The sequence below is a fragment of the Oculina patagonica genome, chromosome 4 (assembly GCF_052425735.1).
Source record: "Oculina patagonica isolate OP01 chromosome 4, crgOcupat, whole genome shotgun sequence".
Taxonomy (NCBI): Eukaryota; Metazoa; Cnidaria; class Anthozoa; order Scleractinia; family Oculinidae; genus Oculina; species Oculina patagonica.
This window is the reverse complement of record NC_135761.1, coordinates 20,418,033-20,433,258: the sequence shown is the minus strand read 5'-3', so window position 1 is coordinate 20,433,258 and position 15,226 is coordinate 20,418,033. Positions and strand designations below refer to the sequence as shown.

General features: G+C 40.1%; 2 protein-coding genes and 1 pseudogene across 3 annotated transcripts; all 3 read left to right on the top strand.

Annotated features, from left to right (window-relative positions):
• The first annotated feature begins 800 nt into the window (after positions 1–800).
• Positions 801–3,532, top strand: LOC144651776 (beta-1,3-galactosyltransferase sqv-2-like). The gene is made up of 2 exons (XM_078511754.1): positions 801–1,152; positions 2,328–3,532. Exons 1-2 carry the CDS (start codon positions 826–828, stop codon positions 3,075–3,077), a joined length of 1,077 nt encoding a protein of 358 aa, XP_078367880.1. The 5' UTR covers positions 801–825; the 3' UTR covers positions 3,078–3,532.
• A 733-nt stretch (positions 3,533–4,265) lies between these two features.
• On the top strand, positions 4,266–7,331 carry LOC144651684 (uncharacterized; annotated as a pseudogene). Its single transcript, XR_013570363.1, has 3 exons — positions 4,266–4,687; positions 4,967–5,620; positions 5,996–7,331. The product of XR_013570363.1 is annotated as an uncharacterized LOC144651684 (transcript).
• A 2,453-nt stretch (positions 7,332–9,784) lies between these two features.
• LOC144651692 (uncharacterized) lies at positions 9,785–13,249 on the top strand. Its single transcript, XM_078511639.1, has 3 exons — positions 9,785–10,508; positions 10,782–11,435; positions 11,706–13,249. The coding sequence occupies exons 1-3, from the start codon at positions 10,247–10,249 to the stop codon at positions 12,842–12,844; spliced, it is 2,055 nt and encodes a 684-aa protein (XP_078367765.1). The 5' UTR covers positions 9,785–10,246; the 3' UTR covers positions 12,845–13,249.
• The last annotated feature ends 1,977 nt before the right edge of the window (positions 13,250–15,226 follow it).

Below are 15,226 nucleotides of genomic sequence, written 5' to 3'. Positions count from 1 at the left end.
GTCAGATAAGGACGATTGGCGCGCGCCACTTTCAAGTAACGCTATGTAGCGAATACGGCCGACAGGGCATAAAATAAAACACATAGGATAAGATAAACAAAAACTCTAATCGAAAATAAAACAAGACAAGAAGATTCTAAGGCAAGAAAGCATTATCTGCTTGTACTGTATCTATATAAAAAAAGCTGAAAAAAAAAACCGCGCACGTTTAATTGTTGCCGAGAGCTTCACTTAGTCCTTGTCTAGTTAAAATGTTTAACTTTACCTTTAAGAAGTTGTGAACTGTTTCACTTGCCTGCCGCCGCCACACACTTTTTCTTTTATTTATTTTTAAAATAGCATAAATATTGAAGGAATCCTGAAATTACAACAAATTGTATAACGAAAGCCTCCGTTATTAGAATCTTAAATTTACAAGGGATAAAAATTTCCGGGCGAATAACAAACTTACCTGATTAGATTTTGTTTTGCCGTGGGCACAAAAACTTTGAAATTCTGGCTATATTTTATAAAAGTTATGGTCTCTGTGGTTGTGTCCTTAGAAACCAATTCTATTGGAATTTAAATGCCACTTTATGCTACAATTGTGTTTATATTTTTTAATTTATGGTTGTGAACGTTGATGGTCAGTCAAAGTTGTACATGCGCAATATAACGGGTGCATGTTAAAGCTGTTTCTTGGCAACGAGCAACTGTACGCTGATGAAAAATATGACGTGACTATTCGCAAATTTACCTAAATATATGAAGTGACAAGTTTTGCTTCTTTCAGACGTAGCACGCACAGGGTACTGACAACTTTTGGATACCACAGACACCCCAGCCATGCCTCGAAGATTTAAACTCTTCCAGCTTATAGTCCTACTGACAGGAGTGCTAATATTGCTTCTGAACTGGAAGCATTCTGCAGAACCTGTCATACCGGACCAACCGGATATCCTTCCTTTTCGTATCAACGTCAGAGAAATTCAAGGAGAAATGATTTGGCCGATACCTAACGTCACTGTAGGCCTGCCTATGAGTCACATCCGGGACTTGGGTGAGAACAAGTCACGTGTTCTACTAGTGATTATTGTATCTACGGCGCCAGTTAGGTGGGAGAGAAGAGACGCTATACGTGAGACTTGGTGGAAGCATTGCAAGGACAAAGAGGTTAGCTCTGCATTTCATGGAAATGTTGTACAGTGGAACCCCGATATAACGATCCTCGATATAACGATATTCCCGATCGATATAACGATGGATATTCTATTCCCGGCAAAAGTTACAGTAAAATGTATGGGACAGACCCCGATATAACGATCTTCGATATAACGATATTCCCGATATAACGATGAGAATTTAGCGGACCGAACGTAAAATCTTTCCCGATATAACGATATTATCAGTACTCAGTCACAATTTAAGCAAAACCATTTAATTTAACATAATAACCTTACAGTAATTGAGTAATCTCTATTTTTTTTGTCAACAGCTTTGTACGATTATATACGAAAATGATACTGTGTTCTAAGGATCTTTATCAACTTTATCCTCTTTATCCTACTTGTCATTCAATAGTTCTCTTAGTTTCAGTATCTTTGACTAGGTTAACCTCGATATAACTATATTTTTGGTTATTTTACGGCCATATCGTTATATCGGGAGTTTCGATATAACGATTCCTCGATATAACGATATAATTTTACTGCTCCCTTGGCATATCGTTATATCGGGGTTCCACTGTATATGAAGTTATTAGCTTTAAAAAGGTTTTCTGTAATTCTTCTTAAGAAAGTTGGCTTTTTGGAAGGTATTCAGTGCCTTGAATGACCAGTGATAAAACCAAAATAGAACCTTCATGTTGACCGCCCTTCGAAACAAAATTGGATTTTTAGACGGAGGCCTTCATATCAAAGTCAAATTCTTGAGCTCTCGCTCCTCCCTCAGGGTTCAGTCATGAAGGCTCTCAGAAACGACCGGTGGGACATGTGATGATATAGAGCGCGCGAGCTAGGTTTGAAAAAGACCGACTAATACATTCATCTTCCAGCCAATATGTATTTTTTTAATGTAAATTTTTAATATGTTTTTTATATAAATCTTCTACAATTTTAATAATAGATGTATTTTACACTTAATGCTGATCGCCAGTTTATACCAGTGATCTAATGATCACTGATTGGCCCTTCAGAATAAATAAAGTTTTTTTTTATTTTTTTTTTTATTATTTTTTTATGTTTCAGAGGGGGGGAGGGAAGTGGGCAGGTGTACAGAGCATAGTACTTTTTAATATAAGTGGACACCGAAAATGGAACTAATTATTGTGTTGTGTTTAAACCATGCAGGTTGCTTGTCACTTCTTCACAGACGGACTAGTCGTCAACAGGAAAATCCAGCGAACTCTTCTGCAAGAAAAGTCACTTTACGGTGACATGGAATTCCAACCGCTTCTTGGCGGCGTAGAATTTGGCCTTCGCTTTCTGTACCACGCGAAATGGGCATCGGCTAACTACGACTTTCAATTTTTTCTTCGAACCGACGACGACTACTTCGTGTGTCTCAAGAAGCTCTTAAACGAGCTACCTCTACGTCCAAAAGAGAATCTTATTTGGGGAAATTTCCACTGTGAAGCGAATACTTCCTGGATCGACGAATCATGGATGGTTTTCTCACGTGACGTCATTAGGAAATTCTTTAACCAAGACGCGCGCATGATGCTGTGTCATCCGCACGCTGACCAGCAGATTGCCATGTGGCTCAACAATATCTCGGATCGGTTGTATTTTCACGATGAAAGGCTGAAACACTTGGTACCGGACTCGTTTGATTGGCAGACGTGGAACATTTGTGACAATTACATGGGTATCCATCGAGCATTCGCGCAGCGCATGCGGCAGCTGGGAACGGATAGCGGAGACGGTGCTAAACCGGTACCTCCTGTGGCTAACTACAGCGCACACTGTGAATATAACACGTTTGATTACAAGAAGCTACGCAAGCGTTACTTCTACGAACCAAAGCCTTGTGTGGAGAATGCATTATGGGTGAAAAACCATCATGTTTGGATCGGAGAGGAGGGAAGGGTTAATAAATGAGGGAAAGTTGGAGGTGAAAGCCTGCCTCAAGTTAAAGAAAGCAAGGCGCCTTCTGTACTGAGCTGTGATCTAAGGGATGAGGTATCAACGGTATCGAACTTTAACATCTAAAAGAAAAGACATGAATAGCGTAATAGGACGGTGGTACCCAGCATTCTGTTGGAGGCAAGTTTGATGGTACGACACATATCGTTCAATCTGGGCCTCAAATCAAGAGCTAGCTTCCCCATGGTGCTTTGTTCGTATAATAAAAATCTACATGTAGAGCATGACGCAGAGAAACTCCCGCTCTCTCAATTGCGAACAGTACCGTAGGGGCAGTATACCTCTTTAATTTGTGTGACCGGTCGGTTTCCTTAATTTTTTTTGATTAAGAACAATGGTTTAACTTTCTAAGTTTAAAATGCAGTCGTAGTAAATGATGCACACGGTGGTTTTAACTTTTAGCAGGTCACTGGATTTTTAAACCCCAGCTACCAACACAAAGAAAGTTATTTGTGTGTGAACATTAAAATAAATGCTTTTGAGCAGTAGTTGCATGTGCTGTACAAGGTAAATATCTGTAACCCTACTAGTGGCCATTTAAAATTAGTGATCAATATTTCCATGTGGTACTGATTATTATGATGTACATGGTTTTAACTTTTAGGTCACTGGATTAAACCCAAAACAGTGGTCCTAGTGAGTGAACAATGAAATAAAATTAATGCTTTTGAGCAGTAATATCAAGTGAGAATGAAACCTGATAGCAGTTTGCCTCTCTTACGCCGAACGCTACGTAACGACGCTTTGAACGTAGGAGAAACCAATAAAAGAAGATATAGCTAAGAAGAAAGATTCTCAAAAAGCTTGCCGTGGAACATTGTTATATATGTAATCGAGAGTAAAATGGGCAATTTGCATTGTCGGTCATTCATAGTGATCAATAAACGAAGGTAATTTACTAAATTTTCTCCCAATTAGACAGAAACCAGTTGTTGCTCAACTGTCGTTCCCATAACACTTCCCTCCCCACCCCTCCTCTGCCATTTTTCCTCCTCAAACTCGAGCAACCACCAGCGTGGCGGTATCAGACAGATGCTGTGGTAAATCACTTTGACCCCAGCAAGAACATAATACTTCCTGTGATACTGAATCTTCACAACAAGCACAAACACATCCTTCTATTTTTACCACTCATATCGGTAACATAAAGATAACAAAGATTCGTGTTACACTTACACGTCAGTGAAAATCAGACTATCAGTTTTGCATCGTCCTTTCACTCACAGTAAATTGTTCTGTAAGCAGCTCAGAGTAAAAAACACCGATTACATCACTTTAACATTGCAAGTTTGCAGTGACGATGAAACAACAGGACAAAGAAAAGAAGCAGACGAAGAGAAGGCAAACACTGCACCGCTTGTGTTGCACGTCAGGCTTGCTGTTGTCTGTTGTGTGTTGTATCGCGCTAATTCACGTGGAACTCAGAATACAAGAACATCATCGACTGATATCACACTCAGTAACATTCTGTGATAAGATGGAGACAAAACTCCTCCGAAAAGTACAACAAAATTATAAAAGATGGCATGTTATGGTTACAGGCCACGGTTGGCAAGCCTCCAAAGGTATGTTTAGTTACAAGAGCATAGGTTCTTGTGTAATTTGTCAGTTATTCTGGTGTGCCTACTGGCCACACAGGAACATGTTTTTATTGAAATGGTTTTCCTCACACGAATAGATACAATAACTGAATAAGAGTACATTGAAATGCCCTATTCCCCAGAGGAGAGCTATGATTTAAGTCAGTAACTTACATTGACAAATAAAAGCGGAAATAGGTTGCATCATATACCAACCGCTGAATGTCAGTGTACGATGTTAAAGAAATAACTTTAATTTCAAAGGTGAACAGGAGACCATCTCAAGACAGAAACGCTCTTCGCCCGATGATTCACAACAGAAATCAACCCTTACCCGCTCTGAAGTACAAGTACTGATCAAACAAGAACTTGGTCTGTTGCAAAACCAAGTCTGTGCTAAAGAGCACACGCTCTGCCGAACGGGGCCAAAAGGTAACACGGGGCGACGAGGAAGACCGGGAACCCGAGGGAGACCAGGTCTCCCAGGGAGACCCGGGACAAACGGATCTCCAGGAAAACATGGACCAATAGGAGCTCAAGGACCCATGGGCATAAAGGGGGATGTCGGAGTGCCTGGCGATCCCGGTCCCGTGGGACCTAGAGGCCCGCCGGGTATAAAAGGTAACAAGGGGGAGCCGGGTCAGTCTATCTCGGCTCAATCTCTGCTGCAGCGTCCTGTTGGAACGACTGTCAATGAAAGTCAGACAGCCATCTTAAAATGTACAACGGATGGTAATCCAACGCCAAAAGTTACGTGGTCAAGGGACAATTCACGGCTTTCTGTAGGTCGTCACGTGGTAGATTCCAGTGGCGGCCTGATTGTGAAGGACGTTAGACCTGGAGACGATGGAGTTTACAGCTGCAGAGCTGAAAATTTGCTGGGACAAGTGAACGCCTCGGCGAAATTAACTGTCCAGTGTAAGTTTTCACATAATTTAGATATTTATTGGCGATAAGTTGTGGATGATGCTGGAAAAGAAGCTCTTTGTAGTGTAAAGATAGGTCTTTTTGGTGTAAAAGTCGTTGTTTTAGCTGATACGAAATATGAAAAGATAACGCAACTTCAGAAGTATGAAGTCGTATTTAAGAGAAAAACTTTTCTTATCAGGTGTTGCTCATCCCATAAAATTTAAATCTGAAAGAACCTGCACATGACCGGCTATAACTTAACAAGCATAAAAAGATTTATAAATTGTATACAAAGGAAATATTGCATAAAAATTCATCCAGTAAGGTGCATTCGCCATTGTTTCACCCCATGAAAATATATATTTCTCCGTTTTTTCTCGATAGTCGCTCCCAAACTATTATTGTCATCCAACCGATTGATTGGTTAGAGATAGAAATAGCGCTATATAAATAAAGTATTATTATTATTATTATTGATTGCTAAGGAGAAACAGAACGTCCGCATTGCCTGCAGTGCTACTGGTCAGCCGCTTCCCAGCATCACGTGGTCTAGAGCAGGGGGTAGTTTGCCTAAGGACAGAACTGATGCGGTGAATGGAACTCTGACAATCAACAGTGTGACAAGAAAGGACGGTGGACTATATATTTGTAAAGCGGAGAATATTCTTGGATCAGCAACAGACACTGCTCAACTGACGGTTTTTCCATCTCTGCGGTTCAAAGTCCGTCCTCCTCAAGAGGTGACTCCTTTGATTGGACTAAGTGTTCACCTACCATGTGTGGCCGAGAGTGACCTGAGAACTACAATCACTTGGACAAAGGATGGTAAGTCTTCACTTCCTGTAGAGTACAATGTTCTACAAAATCAAACACTGCTGATTCAGAACATCAAGAAATCACACGAAGGATCTTACACCTGCAAAGCAACCAATGCTCTGTCAACAATAGAAGCCAAAGTCAAAGTCAACAGTGGTTGCGCCTTCGTGTTCTGTGATCAGAAAACACGTCAGCACTGTAAGTGGAAATTACGTCATTGATCCGGATGGCGAAGGAGGCTTGGCACCATTTACAGTTTACTGTGATATGAGTGACAAGAACGGAGTTGGCGTGACAGTGATAAGTCACGACAGTGAGAGCAGAATGCACGTGCATGGATGCGAAGATTCTGGTTGTTATTCACGTGATATTCATTACACAGGAACAAGTTTGTCCCAGCTAACGAGTCTTACCAGAGTCTCCTCACACTGTGAACAGTTTATCAAGTACGAGTGCTATGCATCAGCGATATTCAGGTACGAACCTGACCATGCCTGGTGGGTGTCACGTGACTCTACTAAGATGAAATACTGGGGCGGAGCATCACCTGGAAGTGGTAAGTGCGCATGCAGGATGACCAACTCATGTGTAAATGGTCGTAATTGTAACTGTGATAACAATGACGATGTATGGCGTGAAGACAGCGGTCTCCTCACTGACAAGACACATCTTCCAGTTAAACAGCTCAGGTTTGGAGATATAGGTGAAAATGACGAGCAAGGTTACCACACGCTGGGAAAACTAAAGTGCTATGGCATAGCATAGACATTTAAAAACAGTTACAGTACTCTCAAAGAAAGCAACAACAGTTATGGTAATATTCGCAATGGTCTCCATCACTTTCTGTTACAACTTTAAGTGTAGCTTTCTAATCATCCTTATAAGCACAGGTTTAGACATACAAGGCAAGTGAAAATAGACGATAAAATCGAACGACGTTTCGGAGTCGTCATGACACCATTTTCAAGTTCCAAAATGAAAAGAATAAACTGTCAGAAAAAGTAATAATCGGAAAATTAAAAACAATGGTCATCATTTCTTTGTTACACCTTTAAGGAGGCTCGATGTAGTTTTTCTAGCCTAAGGGTGGTTGTTTTGAAAATTAAAATTATCTAGGAAGCCAATGTTTGATTTTTGCCAAAATACACCATAATGATCAAATATGACCAAATTTTATTTTTTTTACCTGTCACTTAGTCACAAAGGTTACCATAGCAACGATTGGCGTTTTCTTTTGTTCTCAAACAAGCTTGATTTTCTCGAAATCTAGACTGACTCTTGGTATTCATTTTTTATATGTTAAAGTTTAGTAGATTGACTAACTGTTGACGAAATTTTAGAAAAATCTGTAAGAGCGCTTTCAAGTAAATCAAGAATAAAAATTTCAGAAAAACACCGTTTTAATATAAAATAGTCGCTTTAAAATTGTTTCGTATTATTTGAGCACAGTTACTTTCACTGAAATATAAATACTTACACCATCCAAGACCATTAACTAAAAGCGAAAGACTTTTTGCTTTAATTTGTTAAAATATATCGATTGCCGATTGAAGGAAATTATAAGAAAATACCAAAAACTTCATTCTTGATTTACTCTAAAACGCTCTTACAGATTTTCCTAAAATTTTGTGTACAGGTAGTCAATCTACTATACTTAAACATATCAAAAAATGAATACCAAGAGTCAGTCTAGATTTCGAGAAAATCAAGCTTGTTTGAGAACAAAAGAAAACGTCAATGGTTGCTATGGTAACCTTTGTGGCAAAGTGACGGGTAAAAAAATAAAATTTGGTCATATTTGATCATTATGGTGTATTTTGGCAAGAATCGAACATTGGCTTCCTAGATAATTTTAATTTTCAAAACAACCACCCTTAGGCTAGAAAAGCTACATCGAGCCTCCTTAAACGTAGCCTTGTTATAAGCAGAAAATGCATAATAAAAATAGGAACACATAGCCCGCAAAAACGGTTCCTAGAAGCATAAAGGTAGCGATAATAATATAAGAATCATTGAACTGTTTGTTTAAATCCTATTATCTTCAAAGTATAACAGCAACAAAAAGGTAAATACTCTGTGCCACTTAGTGACAATGTGAAGTTACATCTTCTTGTATTGCGTACAATTGCAAATGAAGAAAATAAAGTAAAAAATGTTTCTTTTTCTTGAATTTTATTTTTATTGCTCCCAGTAAAGCTGCTCGTGCACTATTTCAACCTTAGTGCACAAAAACTTCATTTAAGTATTGAGGCGAATACATAGACCTTGCTTTTCGACAATGTGTATTGTTCGCGCTCGATCGAAAATTCCAAGGAAGCTAAGCGCGTGCCTGTAACTGGGTTCGAATCCACTTGCTATACGGATTTCAGCAACATATGGCGGTGGTACCCAGCATTCTGTTAGAGGCAAGCCTGATGGTACGACACATGTCGTGCAATCTGGTCCTCAGTCTGGGCCTAGCTTCATGGTGCTCCATGGTGCTTTGTTCACAGAATACAAATCTACATTTAGAGCATGCCACGGAGAAGGCTCTCTCAATGGCGTAAAGTACCCAGAGGCAGTAAACCTCTTTTATTCGCGTGATTTATTAATTTTTGTTTAAGAACAATGATTTTACCTACAAAGATTGAAATGCAGTCGTAGTAAATAATAAAAGCTGTTGTGATGAATGTTTTGATACGATATTCAGATTGAAGAGGATTTGTTTACCTCTTCCACTCTCAGAAAATAACCCTGGTTAAACTGTGCTAATATGTACTACCTTGAACGTCTGTTGATAAAAATATAACGTGCATGTGTAACCATTCAAAAACAAGCTATTAAACAGTTTGTTTTCGCGTCGTGCTCTTTATTGCGCTGTACAATGGCCCTAACTTTCTGCATATGAAAAAACCCTAGTGTGTGACCATCCAAATGAAAGCGATTGATAAGTAGTTTCAACGTGTTGAACAACCCTGTGTGAGTAGTATGCGTATGGGGGGGGGGGGGGAGGGGGGGGGAGGGGGGTGGGGGTCGAGAGGGCAGTTGCCCCCGCCAGGAAAACTAGAAAACTAGAAAACTAAGAAAACTAAAGAAAAAAAAGAAAAAAAAAACTAAAAAAAAAAAACAGTTGCCCCGCCGGGTACATGGTGGTTTCAACTTTTAGGTCACTGGATTTAAAAACCCTAGCTAGTGTGTGAAAATTAAAAAAAGCTATTGAGCAGTACCTTAAAGTGATAATGTACCTTGCTTCGCTCTTTCGCCGAACGCTGAGACGCTTTGAACGAAGAAACCAATAAAAGAAGACATAACTAAGAAGAAAGATTCTTTAGGAGCTTGCCGAAGAACATAGGAATGTCACCAAGAGTAAAATTGGCACTTTGCATTGTCGGTCATTCATAGTGATCAATAAACGAAGGTAATTTACTAAATGTAATAAGTTCTTCCAGATTCGACAGTAACCAGTTGTTGCTCAACTGTCGTTCCCGATAACACGTCACTCTCCTCCCCTCCCCTCCCCTCCTGTGCCATTTCTCCCCCTCAAACTCGAGCAACCACTGGCGGTGTCAGACAGATGTTGTGGTAAATTACTTTGACCCCAGTAAGATCATGATATACTTCCTGTGATACTGAATCTTCACAACAAGCACAAACACATCTTTCTATTTTTACCACTCATATCGGTAACTTAAAGATAAGAAAGATTCGTGTTACACGTCAGTGAAAATCGGACCATCAGTTTTGCATCGTCTTTTCACTCACAGTGAACTATTCTGTTAGCAGCTCAGAGTAAATAAAACGCCGTTTGCATCAATTTGACATCGCAAGTTTGCAGTGACGATGAAACAAAACAAAGAAAAGAATCAGACGAAGAGAAAACAAACACTGCACCGCTTGTGTTCCGCGTCAGGCTTGCTGTTGTCTGTTGTGTGTTGTATCGCGCTAATTCACGTGGAACTCAGAATACAAGAACATTATCGACTGATATCACACTCAGTAACATTCTGTGATAGGATGGAGACAGAAATCCTTCGAAAAGTACAACAAAATTACGAAAGACGGCATGTTTTGACTTCAGGCCGCCATTGGCAAGCCTCCAAAGGTATGTTAATAGTTACGTTACTGAGATTTTCAAGATTTTCACAGAGGAACATGTTTTTATTGGAATGGTTTACCTAACACGAATAGATACAATAATTAAAAAGAGTACATTGTTATGCCCTATTCTCACAGAGCAGAGCTATGATTTAAGTCAGTAATTTACATTGACAAATAAAAGCGGAAATAGGCTGAATATGTTGCATCATACCAACCGCTGAATGTCAAAGAATGGTTCACAGTGTACGATGTTAAACAAATAACTTTAATTTCAAAGGTGAACAAGAGACAATCTCAAGACAGAAACGCTCTTCGACGGATGATTCACAACAGAAATCAACCCTAACAGCTTCTGAAGTACAAGTACTGATCAAACAAGAATTTGGACTGTTGCAAGACCAAGTCTGTGCTAAAGATCAGACGCTCTGCCGCACAGGACCAAAAGGTAACACGGGACGACGCGGAAGAGCGGGAACCCGAGGGAAGCCAGGTCCCCCAGGAAGACCCGGGACAAACGGACCTCCCGGTAAACATGGACCAATAGGAGTTCAAGGGCCGATGGGCATAAAGGGGGATGTCGGAGTGCCGGGCGACCCAGGTACGGTAGGACCTAGAGGTCCACCGGGTATGAAAGGTAACAAGGGGGAGCCAGGCCAGTCCATCTCGGCTCCATCCCTGCTGCAGAGTCCTGTTGAAACGACAGTCAATGAAAGTCAGACAACCATCTTGAAATGTACAGCGGATGGAAATCCAAGTCCAAAGGTCACGTGGGCTAAGCTCAGTTCATCGCTTCCTGTAGGTCGTCACGTGGTAGAGTCCAGTGGCGCTCTGATTGTCAAAAACGTTAGACGTGGAGACGAAGGAGTTTACAGGTGCAAAGCTGAAAATTTGCTGGGACAAGTGAACGCCTCGGCGAAATTAACTGTCCAGTGTAAGTTGTATAATTAAGATATTTAGTGCCGAGTAGTTGTGGTTGATCCTGAAAAACAGGCCCTTGTTAAGATGGCGTTTTGGGGTTAAGGCCAGTTGAGGGCAAAATGAAAACCGTTACTCAAGCACTTTATTAATCCAAAATATCAATTCAGTCGTTTTTCAGAAAGATAATTTTCTTGTCGGAAGAGTATATAGAATGAAACCTTATTTAGTTCAGTGCATTCGCCATATGTTTCCCAAAGAATAAAATTTCCTTGTTTCTCAACAGTCGCTCCTACACTTTTATTATCTTCTAATCGATTGATTGCTGAAGAAAAACAAGACGTTACCATCGCCTGCACTGCTACTGGCCAGCCGCTTCCCGGTATCACGTGGTCCAGAGCAGTTGACAGTTTACCTGAAGTCAGAACAGAAATGTTGAATGGAACGCTGACAATCTACAGTGTGACAAGAAAGGACGGTGGACTATACATTTGTAAAGCGGAGAATATTCTTGGATCAGTAACAGACACTGCTCAACTGACGGTATTTCCTCCTCTACGTTTTAAAGTCCGTCCTCCTAAAGAGGTGACTACCAGTATGTTTGCAACGGTTTATCTATCGTGTGTGGCCGAGAGTGACCTGAGAACTACAATCACATGGAAGAAAGATGGACAGTCTTCACTTTCTGCTGACTCAAGTTTTCTACCGAATGGAACACTTTTAATTCACAACGTGAAGAAATCACACGAAGGATCTTACACCTGTAGAGCAACTAATGCTCTGTCATCAACAGAAGCCAAAGTCAAAGTCAAAGTCAATTCCCCAGTTGCAACATCGTGTTCTGTAACCAGAAAACACGTCAGCAGTGTAAGCGGAAATTACCTCATTGATCCGGATGGCGCAGGAGGCCTGGCACCATTTTTAGTTTACTGTGACATGAGTGACAAGAATGGAGTTGGCGTGACAGTGATAAGTCACGACAGTGAGAGCAGAACGCACGTGGACGGATGTGAACCTCAAGGTTGTTACTCACGTAACATTCATTATACAGGAGCAAGCCTGTCCCAGCTAGCGAGTCTCACCAGAGTCTCCACACACTGTGAACAGTTTATCAAGTACGAGTGTTATGGTTCAGTGATAGGGAGTGATGCCTGGTGGGTGTCACGTGATTCTACTAAGATGACGTACTGGGGCGGAGCATCACCTGGCAGTGGTAAGTGCGCATGCGGGATGACCAACTCATGTGCAGTCTCCAGTCGAGGTTGTAACTGTAATGCAAATGACTATGTATGGCGTGAAGACAGCGGTCTCTTGACTGACAAGACACATCTTCCAGTTAAACAGCTCAGGTTTGGAGATACAGGGGGTAGTAGCGAGCAAGGTTACCATACTCTGGGAAAACTAAAGTGTTTTGGCATAGCATAAACATTCAAATATCATTTAAGTACTCTCAAGAGAGTAAAACAATACGAACAGCATCTTTTTATTTTTAAAATACGCTTTTAGCCTTGTAATGTGTCAATAAGAATAGCAACAGCAAAGATATCGTTGACGTCACCGATTGTTATTAATGTGCCAACCAGAGAACTATTGGCTAGTGAAACAAAGAGTTCTTTTGTTTAACTTGTTGGACATTTAAATAACAAAGACAATGTTTGTAAACAAATATCTTCCCTATACGATAACTGGCATAAAAACAAGCTAGGATAATCCGAGCGACGAATAGGAAAAAATCAGTTTCACTTAGTGACAAATGTAAAGTGAGAGCTTCGTAACTGAAGTGTATACAGCAATCACAAATCAAGAAAATAAAAGGCGTTTCTTCCTGTTTTTTTTTTTTGTATTTTACAAAGTATATTTAGAGTCATGTTGCATCGAGCAAAAACGCTTACACGCTATAACAATTTGTATTGGCTTGTAGTTTCTTTGCATGGCACGGGTATGCATCTCTAATAGCGGGCTGAAAATATATTTACACAACGGGCAGAAACTGTGGGCGCGTTCCATTCGACCAAAGATTCTGGTTTGAATTTCTGGAAAATTCCATGGGCGAATGGAACATCATTTTCCGGTTGACTGTCCGAAATGCAAAAAAAAATTTGCATATGGAAGTGCGTCTTATATGGAAATCTTCACAGTACATTTAAATAATGCACTGTGGCAGGTTTGCTGAACAAATAACTCAATTTTTTGGCAAATAAAAAAGCATTCCGAGCACTGATAAACCGCAAAGACCGACATCGTGGGCACAACAACAGGGAACCTTCAAAAGGCACACAAGCAACGAAAACGTCGCCAAACAAAAAGTTTAATGAACAATACAATGGCGTATCCTGCACGCGCGTTATAAATATTTGTACATTTCTTTGCTGTCGCCTGCAAAACAAAAACGAAAAACAACCAATTCAAGTTAACCACGAGGCCTTAATTTTTTTTATGGAGTTTTAAGAATGCTTTCTAAACACATGTAGCTGCTTTCAGCTGCCGAACTCGCTAAATTTTCGGCCAAAGGAACTCGAGCTGAGTGTAAAATGGCGGTTTTTCCAAAATTTCCAGAAAAGAGGACAGCCTCGGAGGTAGACCCAAATTTTCGAAAACAATTTCCCGGAAATTTCAGTTCCATTCGATTTTGCTCTTGGAATTTCCGGGATTTTCGGTTGAATGCTTCGCATTTCGGAAAGTCAACACTTTCCGGATTTTCTGGAACTTCAATTCCCAGGAAATTTCTGTACCATTCGCTCTTGACCGCTCTTGTCCCGAAATTTCCGGAATTTTTGGTCGAATGGAAAGCGCCCAGTTACTTAGGCCCCGTCCACACTGACCCGGGTACATTTGAAAACGGAGAAATTTGAAAACGCCTGGTAAAATGTTTTCCGTCCACATGAACCAGGGTAAATTTGAAAACGATACGCTTCATTGGTGAGCGTTTTTAAAAAGTTCCGTTTTCGGTGACCGAAAACGCCGTTTCAGTGTGGATGGTTGGCCTGACCGGAGAGAAAAAAAGATGCGTTTTCAAATTTACCCGGGTCAGTCTCCTAATTAGTATGGGTCATCAAAGGGTGACGAGTGAAATTAGGAAATAATTTCACGCGCATTTTGTCAAAATTCTAATATAAATAAACTATAAGAATTTTGACAAAATGCAAGTGAAATTATTTTCTAATTTCACGAGTATACCATTTGATTACATTTTAATATCATAGGTGACAAATTACGCTTGCAGTCGTAGGTGTTTTTGACTGGTATATTGCATCGCGAACTCCGAGCTTTGAAAAAGCTGAAAGCATACATTTTGCTTAAGTTCGCAAGTTTTTTTAGTCTTTGAATAAAACCTTTTAGAGATTCCTTTTTGCTGTTGACAAAACGTTTCAAAGATGAATCAACTGTCAATTATTTCTCACATTATGACCATAGTTCGTCTTGAATGAACTGAAAACGGCGCCCGTGTAAAACAATAAAAAATCCGCTCGATGCCATTTATGTAATTGGCTCACGTCTTGAAGTCGTTTTGACGTTTTGAAATATAAAATATCATCAAAAGTTTTATCACATGGCCAAGGCTAGCTGGCTAAGATGAAATTCAAGCGAAAATGTACAAAACATCTTTTATTCCGGACGCCATCTTGCCGCTAACTACGTTGCCATGGCAATTTTATAATTTCACATGTGAAATTATAAATTAACGTTGAAATTTCGCGCCAAAGTTAAGGAGTAATTTGTCACCTATGATATTAAAGTGAAAAAGTCTCGCTAATTTCTCAACTATGACCTTGAGTTACGTTACAGGTTATAACATTTTAATTTTGC

Bases quoted from the DNA above. Each gene is read 5' to 3' on its own strand.
- LOC144651776 (XM_078511754.1), top strand. From the start codon at position 826: ATGCCTCGAAGATTTAAACTCTTCCAGCTTATAGTCCTACTGACAGGA. The intron at 1,153-2,327 runs GTTAGCTCTGCA...TAAACCATGCAG, and splicing joins AGCATTGCAAGGACAAAGAG to GTTGCTTGTCACTTCTTCAC.
- LOC144651692 (XM_078511639.1), top strand. From the start codon at position 10,247: ATGAAACAAAACAAAGAAAAGAATCAGACGAAGAGAAAACAAACACTG. The intron at 10,509-10,781 runs GTATGTTAATAG...TTAATTTCAAAG, and splicing joins CCATTGGCAAGCCTCCAAAG to GTGAACAAGAGACAATCTCA. The intron at 11,436-11,705 runs GTAAGTTGTATA...GTTTCTCAACAG, and splicing joins GGCGAAATTAACTGTCCAGT to TCGCTCCTACACTTTTATTA.